Source organism: Branchiostoma belcheri, unplaced genomic scaffold (genome assembly GCF_001625305.1).
Source record: "Branchiostoma belcheri isolate BF01 breed outbred unplaced genomic scaffold, Haploidv18h27 scaffold14, whole genome shotgun sequence".
Lineage (NCBI taxonomy): Eukaryota > Metazoa > Chordata > Leptocardii > Amphioxiformes > Branchiostomatidae > Branchiostoma > Branchiostoma belcheri.
Window position 1 is genome coordinate 4196033 of NW_017802824.1, and position 17276 is coordinate 4213308.

General features: G+C 40.9%; 2 protein-coding genes across 2 annotated transcripts in view; one reads left to right on the forward strand and one right to left on the reverse strand.

The window, feature by feature from the left end:
* Nucleotides 1–249: 249 nt before the first annotated feature.
* On the reverse strand, nucleotides 250–4696 carry LOC109464571. The gene is made up of 5 exons (XM_019761576.1): nucleotides 4419–4696; nucleotides 3594–3769; nucleotides 3086–3193; nucleotides 2093–2536; nucleotides 250–1643 (listed from the first exon to the last, which is right to left on the reverse strand). Exons 1-5 carry the CDS (start codon nucleotides 4682–4684, stop codon nucleotides 1252–1254), a joined length of 1386 nt encoding a protein of 461 aa, XP_019617135.1. The 5' UTR covers nucleotides 4685–4696; the 3' UTR covers nucleotides 250–1251.
* An 864-nt stretch (nucleotides 4697–5560) lies between these two features.
* The window catches only part of LOC109464715 (leucine-rich repeat serine/threonine-protein kinase 1-like), a 29576-nt gene continuing 17860 nt past the window's right edge, over nucleotides 5561–17276 (forward strand). Inside the window, exons 1-16 of the mRNA XM_019761779.1 lie at nucleotides 5561–5681; nucleotides 6725–6935; nucleotides 7345–7385; nucleotides 7715–7880; nucleotides 7990–8025; nucleotides 8286–8400; nucleotides 8668–8812; nucleotides 9199–9309; nucleotides 9565–11492; nucleotides 11881–12046; nucleotides 12546–12724; nucleotides 13407–13547; nucleotides 14095–14215; nucleotides 15182–15352; nucleotides 15927–16049; nucleotides 16538–16784. Of these exons, the coding sequence (XP_019617338.1) occupies nucleotides 6734–6935; nucleotides 7345–7385; nucleotides 7715–7880; nucleotides 7990–8025; nucleotides 8286–8400; nucleotides 8668–8812; nucleotides 9199–9309; nucleotides 9565–11492; nucleotides 11881–12046; nucleotides 12546–12724; nucleotides 13407–13547; nucleotides 14095–14215; nucleotides 15182–15352; nucleotides 15927–16049; nucleotides 16538–16784 (3892 nt within the window). The 5' untranslated portion in view covers nucleotides 5561–5681; nucleotides 6725–6733. The remainder of the gene's footprint in view (nucleotides 5682–6724; nucleotides 6936–7344; nucleotides 7386–7714; nucleotides 7881–7989; nucleotides 8026–8285; nucleotides 8401–8667; nucleotides 8813–9198; nucleotides 9310–9564; nucleotides 11493–11880; nucleotides 12047–12545; nucleotides 12725–13406; nucleotides 13548–14094; nucleotides 14216–15181; nucleotides 15353–15926; nucleotides 16050–16537; nucleotides 16785–17276) is intronic.

The following is a 17276-nucleotide window of genomic DNA, read 5'->3' on the forward strand; positions in this document are numbered from 1 at the left end:
TACCTGTCCGACCTTAACCTGACCTTTTGAGGAACTGTCAGCATGACTCATACGGGTGGTATGTGGCGTCCTCTTGTTTGTTTCGCATAACTGGGGACTTCCATTTAACGTCCTATCCGAGGGACGTCCCTAACCGAAGCCTTTTTTAAGGTACTCATTTCTACCTGAGTGAAGTGAGGAAAGTCACGTTAAGTACATAAAGGGCGCAAGAACGGTGAGAGAGTAAGATTTTGAACCAAAGAACACGCTACCATTTACGCCACACGACCCTTAAGGTGAATTACTTTTGGATCGGGATCGGAGAAAATCAATCCCAATTGGAGCGTTCACACTGCAAAAACCGATCCGGATTGACTTGACTTGACTGATTTTTTTTTTTAATTTCCATATTGTGGATTTGGATAGGCGGTCAATCCGAATCCATTTTTTTAGTGTGAACGGTTAGAGTTTGTTTTTTTCTTACTATGCTATGGGTATATGGCTCATTCTTGGGCACATGGGAAAGTCTTTCACGTTTGATGTTGTAGGTATTATTGATTGGATACGAAACAAAGAGAACAATAAGGTCCTGTTGCAAAGCATGGTGTAAACATGAGTCAGATATCACTGGCACTGGGCTGAAAAATTTCGTAGTTTTGAGTTGTTTTCCGTGAAAGCGGGAGTGGTCAGTCGGACTTCGCGCTCGCAGTTAAAACACACGGGCCCCTTTGTTTAATTGGCATGTAATTTTATACGTCGTCTGCAGGTATGCCCGTGATGATGCATGTGTTTTTGTTTTTACCGTAGCTGTTTTCGTGGTCAATGTAATATTTCAGAAGCACCCCTATATTAAAAGGGCGTTCGGGATACGAAACAAAGGAAACAATAATGTCTTTTATGTTGCGAACCATGATGTAAACAATGCAAGATTGGATTTTAGATTTATCAATTATAAATTATCATGCCACTATTTGTATTCTAAATTACTTTTCACCCACTGGATTACATAATACATTAGTATAAAGCTCTTAATTATTGATTATAGGATTTTCCATGAGGGTAATTGAAAAAAAAGTGGATTCCAATTAGTCATAGTTAATTCCAATGAAAACTACCCCATGTCCCGACTTCACTTCAACAGCATGGATAATGTATAACACCTGTTTCCCCATGCCAACACCTACCATAAAAATGAAGACAATCCACATTTTCTGAGTTATCGTGGTCATAATGACAAACAAAATGGCAACAAAATGGGCCTTCTGTTTAAAGTTAAGACTTTTGGTCCAACACAAACAGCTTCATGTAGGTGAGGGAAAGACACGGACTGGTTTCACAAATTGGACAATATGTGTTGCTCTCACCCTTGTCCCGAAAAGCACTGTTTGTCTCGTACTTCATGCCATTAGTGGTTGGGCTTACAGTCTCAAGATTTTCAAAAATGGAATCAATGTTTGACTGAATACTTTTCACTTCATCTGCAGACGATGGAAGGGCAACCAGCTTGTGCTTTACGGCAGCATTAGTACTTTCCATCTTAGTCACGCATGTGTAGATTTTGTTGAGCCATTCCGTCTGAAGCTCCTGAACCTTCTCGCCCATCTTTCTTTGGTGATCATTCAAGTCTTCCGTCACCTTTTCTTCAAATGTGTCGCTAGAAATGTCTGCAGGACAATTATATAGAATGCAATTTACTGTCTAGTTACACGAGTCTTAAGTAATCTTTTGAAAGTTTTTTTTTATTAATCTGCCTACACGACGATGTAATTGAATCGGTCTTAAGATTGCTCAACAAATTTGTTTTTAAAAACACCTTGTGTTGAGTCTAGTTACTTGAAATCTTGTTTTGGGCGGCGCTAATTTATGGTGGTTTTGAATTTAATGTTTGAGTTCCAGACCTGGGAAGATGATGTAACTTTCTAGCAAGTATCCATGTATTCTATGACATAATTCATCCAGGAGTATTACCCAATGATCATACTTAATAGTGTCGGTTGCATGGTGGGTGAAATGTATATCATGCAATGCCTTCCACAGTTCCAATACAGTCACAAAATCCCCAAACACATCCCGGAAATATCTGATTTCTTATAATAAATGAAGTTATACATACCCGATGTCACTTCTGCAAGGTTGGCTGGAATGGATAAAGCTGAAGTTGATGAAGACGCTCGGTCGTTGTCTTCCCTTGCCTTCATGGCAGCCATCCCTACCCCCGCTGCTCCATAAACAGAGGCAATAGCAGCAACGCCAGTTGCTCCATGAGCAAGACCAGCGAGCATTAAACTCAAGCCTCCACTTAGACCTGCTGTGGTGGCAGCTAATACTATTCCTGCCCCTCTTACAATAGATGCCGCCGTGGATGGAGAAGAGTGATCTGTGTTTCCTGGCCTTTGACGTGCCTCTCGAGCGGCTGTTCTAGCCTCGGATTTGGGCGGTCTTGCACGTTCAATCGAATCCTCACAAGCCTGACAGAACCGGTTGCTCGTTCTGGCTGCCTCACTTGCACTGTTGATGATGCTTTCCATGCGATGAGGGATGTTCGCCACTCGTTCACCTGACGGGGCGGTAGAATAGTAACTTGTTAAGTAAAAATTAATGCTAATATGCTAAGATATTTGGTCAACGCTATGACAGTTTCGTTTAAGTATATATTTATAAGGGACTCTTGGGGTAACAAGCACCACCTATTTTCGCAACCGAATGCTCATGTGCAATAATATGATTTACAAAGAAATCTGCACAGCGCTGGGAGTTGTGGAGGAAAACTTTGTACACGAGCTTGTAATTAAACAAGCTAGTGCAATGCACAAGGCAAATAGTGTTTAAAAGGGCACATTATAGAATGGTTGGCAGCCATGTACTATCATGACCTAAAAGACTTCGAATTCTAATACAGCAAGAACCTGAGTAATTAGTCCCGTCCACAGGGGTTTGGGGCCTATTGAGACAATACACACTCCTTAGCCCAAATGAATTCGAAGCACATGGCATTATTTCTTGGCTGAGCAGGATTTTTGAAATTTAAAACTATGTACTGGTGGAATACTAGTATCAACCTTCCACATCAATATGCATGATTAAAGAACTGGTAGAAACAACTTACGAATGTTATCGATTTCGCGTTTTAGAGTCGTCCGGTGACGCCGAACCATTACGAGTCCCTCATCATCGTGAAGTACCACCCAACAGCGACCGCCATCAAGATCTTTATCTGTAAAAAGCCACGTATATTAGGGCCTTTAGTAAAACATTGATGTCTATTTTTTTAAATGCTTGTCAGAAATGTCAAATTCACAACAACATATAGTCATGTTTGTCATACTTGTATAATCTGATTTTTCTCCAAATGAATGAATGAATCTTTTATTGCATGTTCTTGCCCAGATGGGCTAAATGCACAAGAGGATATGTAGTATGCAAAACATGAGTATTTTATACTGGAACGCTGTATTCTAATGCAAAGTGCTAGGAATCTTTACATTACAATACTACTAAGTGACTGACATTAATAGAAATATTTGTTGCTGTCGAGTACATTGTATATATGGTATAGTTAGAATTGTTACTCTTTAACTAGTTGAATATTTATACATCACAATTCATATATCTACCTTTCTTTATGTCAGCATCCAGCAAGTCCTCGACCTCCTCGTAATCGAGCCCAGTGAAGGCTGTGGTGTACTGGCCCAAGCCTAGCTTGCGTAGGAAGTCTTGTACACTTTGCTTAGTAGCGACGATGGTTTCCCAGATGAAGCGATAATCTTCCTTCTGTTTCTCTGCATTCCTCCTGGTAAACATAAATTCTGCTTCAGCAATATGTATTACTGTATAGAATATACTACGATATAGTTGAATTGGTAGTGGAGACAAAAATTGCTTTCCATTCACTCTGGCCTTGATTGTAGACCCTAGGTCCAGGGTTATTCTACGCGCAACTACTAAGTGACTGACATGTCTATCTCATTACATCAGACTGTGAATCAGGGCCTAACTGAGGGGTGGGGTGGAGGTGGAGGGGGTTGGCTGTGGTATAATTTCCTTAGGGGCATGTTATCCCTAGAGCCAAGAAAGTGCATGGCTTGTGTAGGCTCTGGAAACTGTCTGGCTCCCATGCTACATTCACTCTATCTTTGGCTTGGAACACACTAAAAGAGTGATACTTGTTGCGTGAAAGAACCCCCTATCATCTTTCCAAACCAACAACAGAGATCGAATTTTCATTTCATTTCCGAATTCAGTTTTCGATATGAGATTCGAGAGCTTAGAGTGCCTTGCAAAAAAAAAAAACGAAACATTTCCATTGATACTTAGGAATACCTACATGTAGTTCATTATGTTTATGTTTAAAATACAAATGGCTAAAAACTATGGCTACAGCATGCTTTAATGATTTTAAGCGGTAAAATGAAGATGTGATTACAAAGGGAATTTCATACCTTACTTCCTCGGCACAGGATTGGCACTTTTCCCGTAGACTGAGGTTGACTCCTTTCAGAGCAGATAAGCCATCCCATTCTGATAGGTTCGGGCACTTGTTCTCAAATTCAGAGAGCCTAGTTCGCTCTGCATATAACTTGTCTAACACTTGGGAGATAAGGGCTGACGATCGCCTATTCTCCGACGAGAAATCCTTCGTTTCTCTAACGAAGTCGGCAACGTGCAAGCCTTCTTTTTCATTTGGTGCAGACGATCTCCTGCTCATGTTGGCCCGCTTTCACAGGGGACGGAAGAAAAATGGCTAGGCGGCCCGTTCCGCTTTTTACTTTATAAACATTTGCATACGAGTGGCTGCTGGGTCATTTTGGCACCGATCCAAAGTTAGCAGTCTCAGTGAAGGAGCTTTTATAACGCTCTCAATAACATTGGGGACTGTACGATATTTACGAGGGGGGGGTCGTCATGAAGGCAAGGGATAAATTTGTGCCAAGAAGAATTTTTTCCAGCATGGATACAGGATTCCTTCCAATATTTTCATAATTTCGCAAAACATGATTTTAGCCAAATGTTATACACATCGTAAATCTGCCTGTCTTCGGTGTGGAAATGAGTCGAAAAATTACGCATCCCTTCAATTCTAAATGGACCCTCTCCCAGCTTCAGAGAAGAACGAAAAGCGGTACGCCTTTTAAAAGCGGATCAACTACCAATTTCACTCTTTCCAGCCGCTGAGGCCTGTCAGAGCTTACTACTAGTATATAATGTCCCACATGTCTGAGAAGGAGGCTAAAATACAGTCACGTACTTTTAAGTTATCGCATATTGGGTGTAGACGATATTGCTTTCCGGTAGGAGGCGTTGTTACTAACCAGGGATGTTATAGTTAAGTGTTCCCGCGCTATGTTCGCCAATCACATTTTAGCAAATACTCCACTGGGTGTAGGGGTCCAAATACATTCTTTAAGATTTTCTTCTAATAAAAAAAAATCATATCTTGGAACAAGTTTTCCATAACTTCGTTCAAAACCATTCATTTATATAAATAGTTATGTAATTTGCAATGTATCACACCATTCATTATTCGGTATGTTTAATTTCCTTAGTAACGTTACCTCCATGTTTCAATGGTTTCTTCCGTAAGTCCAAAATGGCCGAAAAACACTACGACAGAGGAAACTTTGCCGATCTGCTACGCAAAATCTCACATATCTCCGTAGTATGGCACGCACAAGCTGTGATATGACGCCAGCAGTATATTCAAGGTGGTCTATCTCTATTTATATTCCTTATATACGTTCTATAGCTACTACCATCCCGTAAAACCTGTTAGTCTGGCGGGAAGGGCGGGTCCGATATTCTGTACCGGTGAGACAACTATGACGAAATCATTCTCCAGGGAGGGGTTTTGTGAACAGAAATTAGCGGAGAAACAGCGGAGTGATTGTAAGAAACTGCAGGAATTAATCATGTAAAGACAAGACCACAATGTCCAGAATACACGAATTATCTAAAAAGATTGGTACTCGTCTGCCCCCCTCCCCCATAATCCATGATCGTTGCAATAATTTGCGTTAGCTTAGATTAGGCCATTTTTAAGGCAAGAGTGTTATACTGAATACAACCACTCCTTGGTCTAGGTGAGCAAAAACATAGTGTTCAGTACCTTGAGGTGGATGGTTATAATACAACAGAAAAAGAGAATTATCTTCAACCATATGTTAGGACTGGAAACCTGTAGTACCATATTGTTTTCAGACTGCTGGGTTTTTGTGACAGCTGGGACTGTTGGGTTGGCCTCTACTAGGCTTTAGAACAATCTGAAAAAGAAAAGAGTCGAAACTAGTCAAAGAGAAGGATATCTACATGTAGGGGAGTTAGTCTGCTAAAAAGTCATTGGTTGCTGTTCCAAGCAGCAAACAGTACTCCTTTAATAGCAGACTAACTCCTGTGGTATTATCTGACTATTTGGCCAATTTCAACTCTTGCCAGCCAGCTCTAAAGCCTGGTAGAGTCTATAGGTAGACAGCCTTCAGAGAAGCCTGTCAGTTGGAAAACAGTACAAAAGACTCAGAGGGCCTGCATGGGGGTTAGTGGTTATGAATTATGCAAAATTTTCGTGGCTGATTTTCAGAGCAGATTATGAACAATTATGCATTGCGGCTAGTACTGAATTTGAATTACAACTTCTACTAGTAGACGACTCAACGACTAGAATAAAAGACCCGATTACGCCTTACAAAAAAGGGCATGCAGACCCTCTATAACTATAAGTGCAGCTGTATAACAGCTTGATTTCTGTCCATAGTGCCAAACAATGACAGACTTTGAGGAGGACTACCCTGGCCAGCTGCTGCACCAGGCTGCCTTCTACGACAATGTGGAGCTGTTACAGGAGCTGCTGGACAGCTCAGAGAGGCTGCATATCAACGCAGCCAACAGCTCCGGACAGACAGCACTGCACTCAGCTGTGGCAGGGGACAGCAGGGAGAGTCTACAGATGTTACTACAGGCTGGAGGTACAGGCAGTACAGATCAGTGTTAGGCCAAGGAAAAAAAATGTTTTTCCTGTTACAGTCCTAAAAAATTACAGTTGGTAGGTAGGAATTATCTTGTACTTTTTTGTACAAGATGGCAGTTTTTTCTAGGGTCGGTCGGGAAACAGGAAGCACAGCATTTTTTCCTATGCCTTTAGTGTGTGTGTATTATAGCATGTGTGCCATCCTTCTGTAGTTACTGCTGGCTTTTTTGCTGACTATAACCACATAATTAAAGAGAGAGCTAGCAGTGTACAGAGACTACTATTACCCAGGCTAATAGTAATTGTGATCTTTATGTACTTTGCAAGAACAAAAAATTCGTTGTCTGAATTAAGTATAACTATAAGGAAGGGTTGCTCAAGGGCTGAAATGTTTTTGTGTGTTTCAGCTGATCCAGGGATTGCTTCTGGTATGAGGGACAACTGTAGGGTAAGAAACATTCTTATTATTTTGCCAGCAGTTACTTAAATTGTGTCAGTAGGCAGTAGCATAATTATATTAGACATGATATATATTATATATGTCAAGCTATCTTGTTGTATATGGCTATAGATAATGATTTCCATATCATTTCAATGTCCTTATGAAAAATCACATAATATGCATCATATTTAAAATATGAAACATATTAGTTGGCAGTGTCATATATATTTCAAGAGGAAGATGCGGTTAATGTATTTTAGATAAAGATAAAGTATTAGAAAGTATATTTTGAAAAGATGTAAAAATTGACTAATCTGTGATCCATATATATACAGACCCCCCTGCACCATGCAGTGTCCCAGAGTAAGGTAGAGTGTGTGAAGGTGTTAGTGGATGGAGGGGCGTCACTGGAAGTTAAGGATGGGGAGGGGAAGACTGCCTACCACCTGGCAACTGCTCTTGGCAACAGGAAAATACTGGATATACTACAGATGGAGAAGGGTTAGTGGTTTTTATTATGAAGTATTCAGTCATCAGTAGTTATCCCATTTTAAAAAGTTGACTTCTTGGATGATTCTTTTTACGTAATTTTTGTTGTTCTGTTTTTCAGAGGCACAAAGAAAGATTAAGGAAATCATTACAGCAGGTATGTGTAGGTTATACTTCCTAGTCAACAGACTTTTTTTGATAATGTCCTTTTCCCACCTTCCAATGATTCAAAAGTGAAGTGTGCTTTGGCTACTTATTTTGCTTTCACATGGCAAAGTCATTTTGTTCAGTAATACAACTGTAAAGAATTACTAGTACATGAACAACAGTACAGTTGTTTTTTTATGCATAAGAGCACTTATACTGGCTATATAGATACAGAACAGAAGATAACTGTACTGTATATTACAACCCCAGACCTGTACCAGGCATGTGTGGAAGGGAGAGCAGACAAGGCTGCTGAACTCATCTCACAGTTAGACAGAGAAGTCATCAATGCTGCTTACAATGGTGGCAGTACCCTTCTGTACAGGTAAGCTCAGATATGTCAAGTAAAAAACTTAAGACAACACTACCTCTTCATGTTCATCAAATGCTTCGCTTTTGTGGCTACTAAATTTTACATACTAGTAGCTTAAAAGTTCATTTTGTTAGTAGAGGATATTCTCAATCAAACTTGAACTGTAAGTTCCAACACAAAAAAAATTCCAAAATTCCACTCACAGCTACAACTTTGATTCAGATGTTACATATTACATTGCATTAAATGTATACATTATGTACAATGTATCTGTTACAGGGCCTCCCAGTTGGGCCATGAGTCTGTAGTACATCTCCTGTTGAACAGTGGAGCTGAGGCTGTACCTAATGTTGGTACAGGACTCACACCACTACATGCAGCATGCTGGACTGGACAGGTCAACATAGCAATACTACTGCTACAGGTCAGGAATGGGCTACATGAAGAAAAATAGGCTATAAAATTATTACATATAAATTCCTACTTAACTCGTTTAATGATTTAAAAGCAAGTAACTGTTGTTTTGCTGTTAAGAAAGATTTAAAAGCCAGTTTGCATTTTTAAGAAGACCCAGTCTGTGAATGCTGTATTGAAGCCACTTAATCTACAAGGTATTTTTTTTCAACTGACACTGGAAACTCAAAATTACACTATATTTTATTATGTTTCTTACAAATGTTAGAAGCTGAATGCTTTGAATGGAGAGTTGTTATTGATACAAAATTGTAAGTTGTAGATGTAAAGGCTCTAATCGGCCTTTATAATTTGAAAGCCTAAAAATTATAATATTTATATCATATTTAAACACAGCACCTGCCCCAGTTTGCTGGAATGGACTCCAGTCAGTCCCTCCAGCTGCCCATCCATGTGGCTGCCTCACAGGGACATCTGGACATCGTCAATGTACTGCTGAATACACTGGTGGGTTACAGATGTGTCAAGTCATCAGCTGTAGAAATAGTACTGTAACACAGTTCTAATGATTAACCAAGCTTTGGAAATGAAAGAAAGTTGTGTCAAATACTGACTATCAGCTACTGTAGAATAGTAACTGTTGTATTTGCTTACTGTATAATTTTTCTCTCTTGAATCTCAGCATTTTTTGCAAGCACTCAAGAATTTATCCTTCAATCTGAAGGCTTAACTATGATTGAATTGATTTTGATTTTTTTACAGGATGTAAAAGATCCTGCAAGTGTGAATTCTCAATCTCAAAGCAACCAGGACACTGCCACATTTGACATCAATGCCCTGGACCTAAACTGGCACTCTTCTCTACACCTGGCTGTACTAGAAAGTAGAGTCTCTGTTGTAGAAGCATTACTGCAGTGGTCAGCTCGATCTAACACAGCCAGTGTTACAGAAGGTAACCCTGCAAGTCCACGCAGTCCTCTAGAAGATTTGGCACAACGTATCACTGTAGACACATATTCTGTACTAGGTAGAACGCCGCTTCACGATGCAGTGAAAAACAGGGACCTCGCAATTGTGACACTGCTACTCCAACATGGAGCAAACCCAGACCTACCCGCAAAAAAGGTAGTCTCTGGGTCTTCACCATACAACAGTTTGGATTCCAACAGTTCTTTCGAAGGGACGGCGGCAAACATGACTGCCCTAGCAGAAGCTGCCTCGAGCGGAAGCAAAGACATTGTAGCGACTCTCCTGAAGTACGGTGCCAAAGACACGAGAGACGCTGCTTTGCAGTCTGCTCTGACTAACGGCCACACAGATATTGCTGGCTTACTCCTCTCCTGTTCAGGAGTAGCTGTAGACTTGGAGAGCAAGATTAACAGAAGGTTGCAGCTCTTCCTTGAGCGGTCGTGTAGCGTCGAAGAGGACAATGTGAAGAGCATGGATAGTCTTACAACTCTTCTAAGCAGTGACGGCACCATGGCGTCAGGGAACCTAGGTACAGGTACGCTAGCTAGAACGTCAACAAGAAACAAAGCAGTGCGAGTCAACTGGTGCTGGAGAAATCTACAGAAGTTGAACATCGAGTGGTTCATAGAAGCCTGCGTCCATCTAAACCACTCGCTGGTGCCATCAAAGTCAGCCCTGGTGTGTATCACGAAAATTGACGTGTCGGACAACCAAATCGTGCAGCTGCCAAAAGAGATCTTCGTCGACATGGACTCTCTACAACACCTCAACTCCTGTAACAACTGTATCTCCAGCCTACCTGAGTTTAAAGACGACGACTCCTTCAATAGCCCTTCTTTGAAAGAAGTGGACATATCCGGTAACAGGCTCAGTGCCATACCTACATGGATTTTCCAGCTTCCTGCACTGGAAATTCTAAACCTGTCCAACAACAGGCTGAAGACTCTACCCTTCAGCATGTGGACATCTCAGAAGCTGACCTACCTTGACATATCAGTGAACTTGCTGGAAGAGCTTCCTAGCAGACCAGAGTCAGAGAGTGAATGTGTTGTCCAGACTACGCACACGGAGGAAGACAGACAACGAACAGAGACAAACTCAAGTAAAGAATCCAACGAGAGCTTCCACACTCCCAATGGGTCAGATGGTGAGAGAGAACCGGATGCAAGCTCAGACGCAAAGACAGAGACCTCACCCTTACAGCGCCGGGAGTCTACAAACAACCTAGTCCAGCCGTGGAAACCCACAAACCCAAACTGCAAGAGAAGAAAACTCAACCGAATCAACATCTGGGAGAAAGATGTAGCAACCAGCATCCTTACAGAGGAGTTCGCCTCAGAAGTAGACGACGATTCAGCCTCCACTTCTGCTCTGGATTTTCTGAACCTCGCATGGAACAAGTTGACTGCAGTACCCACTGGGCTACCATGTTTGGCACCGAGATTATCAAAGCTAGACCTCTCTCACAACACCATAAGTGATACAGGTCCACCCAATGCCTACCCAAAGGGTTTGACCAAACTCCTGTTGCAGTACAACAAGATAGAGGACAGTAAGAGATTGAGTAGGCAGGACTCGGAGAGTTGTTGCTACAGTCCCTATGCATCTAGCCTGAGGACCTCTGTCAGTGGTGCCTCTATCGCAGATATCAGGATCAGCAGATCAGAGTCTGTTCTGTCCCAGATTTCCTTTCTCAGCCTCCTGTCATTGTGTCACCACAGGTAAACACATGTTTTCTTGTTTTTTAAATTCATACTTGTTAACATATCCCTTTAAATTAGCCTTTTGTCAATGTGTATACTTTTTTTTCAATTGTCCCTTTCAGTTTGTCATAAAAAAACAAGTGGTAGTAGGCATTCTTCCATCTTGAGAGATGTTGATAGCACTCTAAAAAAAGAAGTGATGGCTGAATAAATGGTTGAGTATGTTAGAAACAATATTAATTCTTGACCTGAACTTAACAATTTTGAATGTTGATAGAAGACTATGATATTTTATTAAATAGATATATAGTAGGACATTTTCTCATTTATAAATACCATTAGTAGCTTATGTGATGTATATTCAAATGTAATAAAAATATTAAAGATTTTACTACCACACTTACAGGAGACACAGTATCCTGCCCAGCCTGAAGATCCTAGACCTGTCTGATAACCAGATAGAGAGTCTAGAGTTGGTGTACAGTCTGGAGGAGTCCAGACCTCCCAGTCTGTCGGATGCAGAGGGGATAACCAGTAAATCTCACAGTACCGGAGATCCAGCACAACGCAAGGTTAGCAGAAAATTGTGTCTTTCTGTAGAATGTGTCTTATTAAAACTTCTGCTTGCAAATAATTTTTGATAAGACTTCTTTTTTCAATTAGAGAACAAGGGAGGGAAGTGAATTTCATTTTACAAGACGTATAATTTATGGCAGATCAACTATGAACAAGCCTGTGTGCCATTCAAATTGTGACTTTCTAAAAAAAAGTATTTTTAGGTCTGAGAGTTTCAAGAAGCCCACAGGAAATCGGTATGACACCCAGGCTAAATATGAAAAAGATGTTATGAGATGAAAAAGCAGTATCTAGTAGTACTAAATATTACTACTAATGTGAATGTGAAGCCAAGGCGAACTAAGCTTCTTACTGCTACCTACATGTATCCACGTGACAAATATAAGTTTTGTGCCAAACAGCTACCTTAGTGTGCTGATGGTTAATGATTTTTCGTGTCCATGATTTTCCCTTTCTTTTGATGATTGAGACTTGTTTTCATGGCCCTGTGCGCAGAGGAAGAGAACGTCTGAATCGTCCAGCTCATCCCTGGACCAGCTGACCAACCTCCACCCGCTGTACCCCAAACTGTCCACCCTGAATGTCAGTAATAACAGGATCAAGGTCATCCCTGCTGACATGGGGCTGTACCAGGACCTCACCATGCTGTATATCAGTGACAACAAGGATATCAGGTGGGAGTGTAGCTGTCTTCTGGTTGACATACTGGTACCAATATGTAGTACGTGTACAGTGGATTTCCTACATTTAGCATGATGGAGCAGATCACTAGCATGGTGAGGGAGCAAAGCAAATATTCCCTGGTTTAGAAAAAGTGTGTTATAGACGTAGTAAATGTAGCTTTTGTGGTCCAATCTATTTTATTTAGGGATTTTAAAGATTCTGAAGATCCTATCTAACTGTTATACACGTGTTCATGAGCAACAAATTTGAACAGTACTATAATGCATGTTTTAAATACAGCGTGCACAATACCTGGTTGCCCAGTTTCCAAATTTTACTTGGGGCAACCTATTTTTGAACCTTGGTTGCCCAGTGTACTACCTGAATTTTAAGAATGCCTCCCCAAAATCATGCCCACTTGGCTTACACCACTGTATGAGGCATATGCTTTTTTAATTTTAGGTATTAATGGCTATTACTAGTATCAGTTAACTAAAGGTTGTTAGAAATATTGTCAAAGGCCCACTGGCAACCTACAGCACACTGGACACACTGGGCAACCTGGTTCAAAAAAAAGTATTTTGTACACTGACATATGACTCTCCTTATACAGAACCCTGCCCATGGAGCTGGGTAAGCTGAAGAAACTGTGGGATTTCTGTATTAACATGTGCTTTACTCTGTCCTGTACAGAACCCTGCCCATGGAGCTGGGTAAGCTGGAGAAACTGTGGGACTTCAGGGCTAATGGAATGGAACTGGAGGAACCACTGCAGGGTCTGCAGATTAGGTCAACCAGACATCTTATTGGCTACCTCAGGTCCATCCTAGATCAGTAAGTACATGCATGGAATGTATTTTTCATTACCGAAGGAAAACATATTGTTTTTGCTACGTTTCCTCCTCTTCTTCTCCAAAGCAAAAAAGTCAATGACCTGAACCAGATGTCTGTTATCATGGCAACTAGTGTTGGGTTACATCATGTTGCAATTTTATAGCAGGAAGGATATAGACTCCTGTATGACCATATATATGAATGTGTTTGAGTAAGAATTAACAGAGTAGACCATATGCAAATTTAAAGTAAACATTGTGCATTTGCTTTGCAAATGTTACCTTTCTAGTTTCATTTTCCCTTCTTCCTTGTCCTATTTCTTTCACGTCTTACTCTCCTTTATTCTCTGATTTCCTTCTCTGTTCTCTTGTACAGTGATTTTTTGTGCCTTTCCCACATTTGGTATTTGAATGCTCCATATACATGTCCATGCATTCTCTGACTTGCCCCTCTGAAAAACTGTTCTTGTGGCTTTGCACAGGAAAGCTGTGCTAAGACCGGCCTTGTTTGATAAAATTTTAAATGTGACCTTCTGTTCTTTCCCCAGGTCCAGACCCTACTGCAGGATGAAGCTGATGTTGGTTGGCCTACAGGGTGTGGGGAAAACATCCCTGTTACATGAGATGAGGAGAGAAGGGACTGGGTCATACCAAGAAATGGCAATTAAGGTGGGCAAGTTTTAGCTGATCACCAATAATGGGTACCTGTTTGTCTGTGATTCTGATCTGTTATAATGTACTCTGCCCATCCCTAATCATAAAATAGTTCTGTCCTTGGTGCTGATCTATTATCACATACCCTGTCCACCCCTAATCAGCACTTGGGTCTGTCCTCTGTGCTGATCTGTTATCACATATCCTGCCCACCCCTAGTCAGTACATGGTTCTGTCCTTGGTGCTGATCTGTTATCACACACCCTGCCCACCCCTAATCAGCACATGGTTCTGCCCTTGGTGCTGATCTGTTATCACACACCCTGCCCACCCCTAATCAGCACATGGTTCTGTCCTTGGTGCTGATCTGTTATCACACACCCTGCCCTCCCCTAATCAGGACATGGTTCTGTCCTTGGTGCTGATCTGTTATCACATACCCTGCCCTCCCCTAATCAGGACATGGTTCTGTCCTTGGTGCTGATCTGTTATCACATACCCTACCCACCCGTAATCAGCACATGGGTCTGTCCTTGGTGCTGATCAGTTATCATCTACCATACCCCCCTCCCCAACTTAATTTTGAATGAATGAATGAATGGTTTATTTGTAGCAGCAAAACAATGAGAAGCATTTCACAGTCCACAGACTGAATTACATACTCCTTTACATATACTTAAAATCACAATTCTTGATTACACTAAAAATACTCATACTTACAAACAGCCTTTGACAACAATATTTACAAACAGCATTTAATTGAAATTTTAAAAAGTCATCTTTGCTGCACAATCAGGAAGTATTCGAATTGTTCAGGAGTCTTGCAAAGTATGGGATTGGTGAGTTGGAATATCGTTTAGTTCTGGATTTTTTTTTGCTATGTCTACTATACATAGATTACTATATAGTATCAGGTATTTTGTAAAACATTGTGCATCTGTTCAATTCTTAGTTTTCTTTTATGCTTTCCTACCTCCCCAGGGTTGGGCCAGTAGAATGAATTACTTCAGGAATGACCAGAAGACCAGGAAGGGTCAGAACATCTCGACCGTAGGAGTGGACGTAGCAGACTGGACGTATGTGAAGAAGGTGAAGAAGAGACCCTGTGAGCTGGGGGAGGTCACCTTCAGCACATGGGACTTTGGAGGACAGGTAACGTGTCATAACATTGCATTGTCCTGGATTGACTAAGTAGAAGGATAATTGCTTGAATACATAAGCTCTGCCATCATCTCTGGTATCCCAATCACTTTGCAACCATGTATTAACAGACCTTAAACTTTATTTAGGTACAGAAAATGATATACACATATATTTGTGTTTACCAAAGGAAGGCATGTTTTTGCTCTGGTTCCTCTTCTTCCGTTCCAAACACAAAAGATTAATGACCTGAACAAGATGTCTGTCACCATGGTAACTAGTATTCGATTACATCATGTTGCAATTTTATACCAGGAGGGATTTAGACTCCTGTCTGACCATCATATTTGAATGTGTTTGTGAGTAAGAATTGACAGAGCAGACCATATGCAAAAGTAAACATTATGCATTTGCTTTGCAAATGTTACCTTTCTTGTTCATGATATAATTCCTGATACATTTCAGGCAAATGAGGATCATATTTGCATTATCAACAAGGGACGAAATTCCTTAGTCATAAAGAAGGCATAATTTGGCGATCATGGAACTTTACAATCATGTAGTTTGCCACATGTTGTACTTCCAGAGAGAGTACTATGCGACCCACCAGTACTTCCTGTCCAAACGTTCCCTGTACCTGGCCTGCTGGAAGATCACAGATGGGGAGAAGGGCATCGAGGACCTACAGCAGTGGCTCATCAACATACAGGTCAACTCTCCAACAATAACACAAATCTGTCTTGCAATAAGTGGATGCTTAAACTCTTAACATATAAATCAATTGAACAAAATCATATACATTTGTAGCATGCCTGATTTATAGTTGGGCCCCTCTGATGCTAATATTTCTTTGAGTTTGTGTAAGATTTTAACCCTTGTCCTCCTGGCATTCCTGGCACAACATTTTTCAATAATTTCATGTCTTAATTAGATCAATTTTATTTGCTCTGCAGTGGCATAGTTACTTCCGCATTCGTTGCGTTTTGCTGCGGTGTGATGCGTTGTATGAGAAATACCCCCAAATGGTACCTAGTATACAGGGTGCTATATAGATGATTCTGTATTTGCAGAACAACAATTGTTGTGCTCTGCAGGACAAGGGTTTTGATATGTAAACGATTCCCTTGTTAAATGATGTAGTTCTTGTAAAGACTGCAAGATGGCACTTTTGATCAGAACGATTCTCCTGTCCTCCAGGCCCGTGCCCCAGACTCCCCAGTCATCATTGTTGGGACTCACTATGATGAGTTTAAGAAGTACCCCCCGTCCTTCCTGCCTGAGCTCAGGGACATGATTGACAGCCGCTTCATCAACCTGCCCGAGCCGCACCTCCACGGACTGCCAAGGGTTAAAGGTCAGCTGGAGGTCAGCTGTAAGAACCACCACAACATCCGGGAGCTGTGTGACCTCATCTACGACACTGTGTTCCAGCTCAAAGTCAGGGGTATGAATGGGGGATTTCGTTTAACCTTCATTACCATATATCTGCCAGTTAATATAATTTTGCCACTTTGATTGAAAAACAGCAGGTGTGACAGATCTAATGAAGTACCCCCCAGGTATTCTCAGATTTTAGATACATGTACTATTATATTGGTGTGGTGTGCTGTGGATTTAATTTAAACACAATTATGGCAGAGATTTTGACTGATAATCTGTCAGTCTGAATTATTAGTTGTGAGGAGGAATGCACTTCATATAATTTGAGTGCTCATCAGTTACAATTATAATGATACTCATAATACACTTTAAAAAATCACAGTTACACAACATACAATATTGAACACTTGGTTATCTAATCCTATGTATATAAGAAAAGAATTTTTTTCAAAATGCACCAGTCCTATGTCTTGTACTAAATTATTGTAATCTGTCCTCTGCACCAAGTATGGTTGAATGTGTAAACCATAAGTCACAACTCTTTCAAGGTCTCACT

What these genes read in the sequence shown, in the direction of transcription:
- LOC109464571 (XM_019761576.1), bottom strand. Translation starts at nt 4,684, where the DNA reads ATGAGCAGGAGATCGTCTGCACCAAATGAAAAAGAAGGCTTGCACGTT. An exon ending in TCCTGTGCCGAGGAAGTAAG is followed by an intron (nt 3,770 to 4,418) that starts GTATGAAATTCC and finishes TATGTTTACCAG; the next exon opens with GAGGAATGCAGAGAAACAGA. An exon ending in CCTTGCAGAAGTGACATCGG is followed by an intron (nt 1,644 to 2,092) that starts GTATGTATAACT and finishes ATTGTCCTGCAG; the next exon opens with ACATTTCTAGCGACACATTT.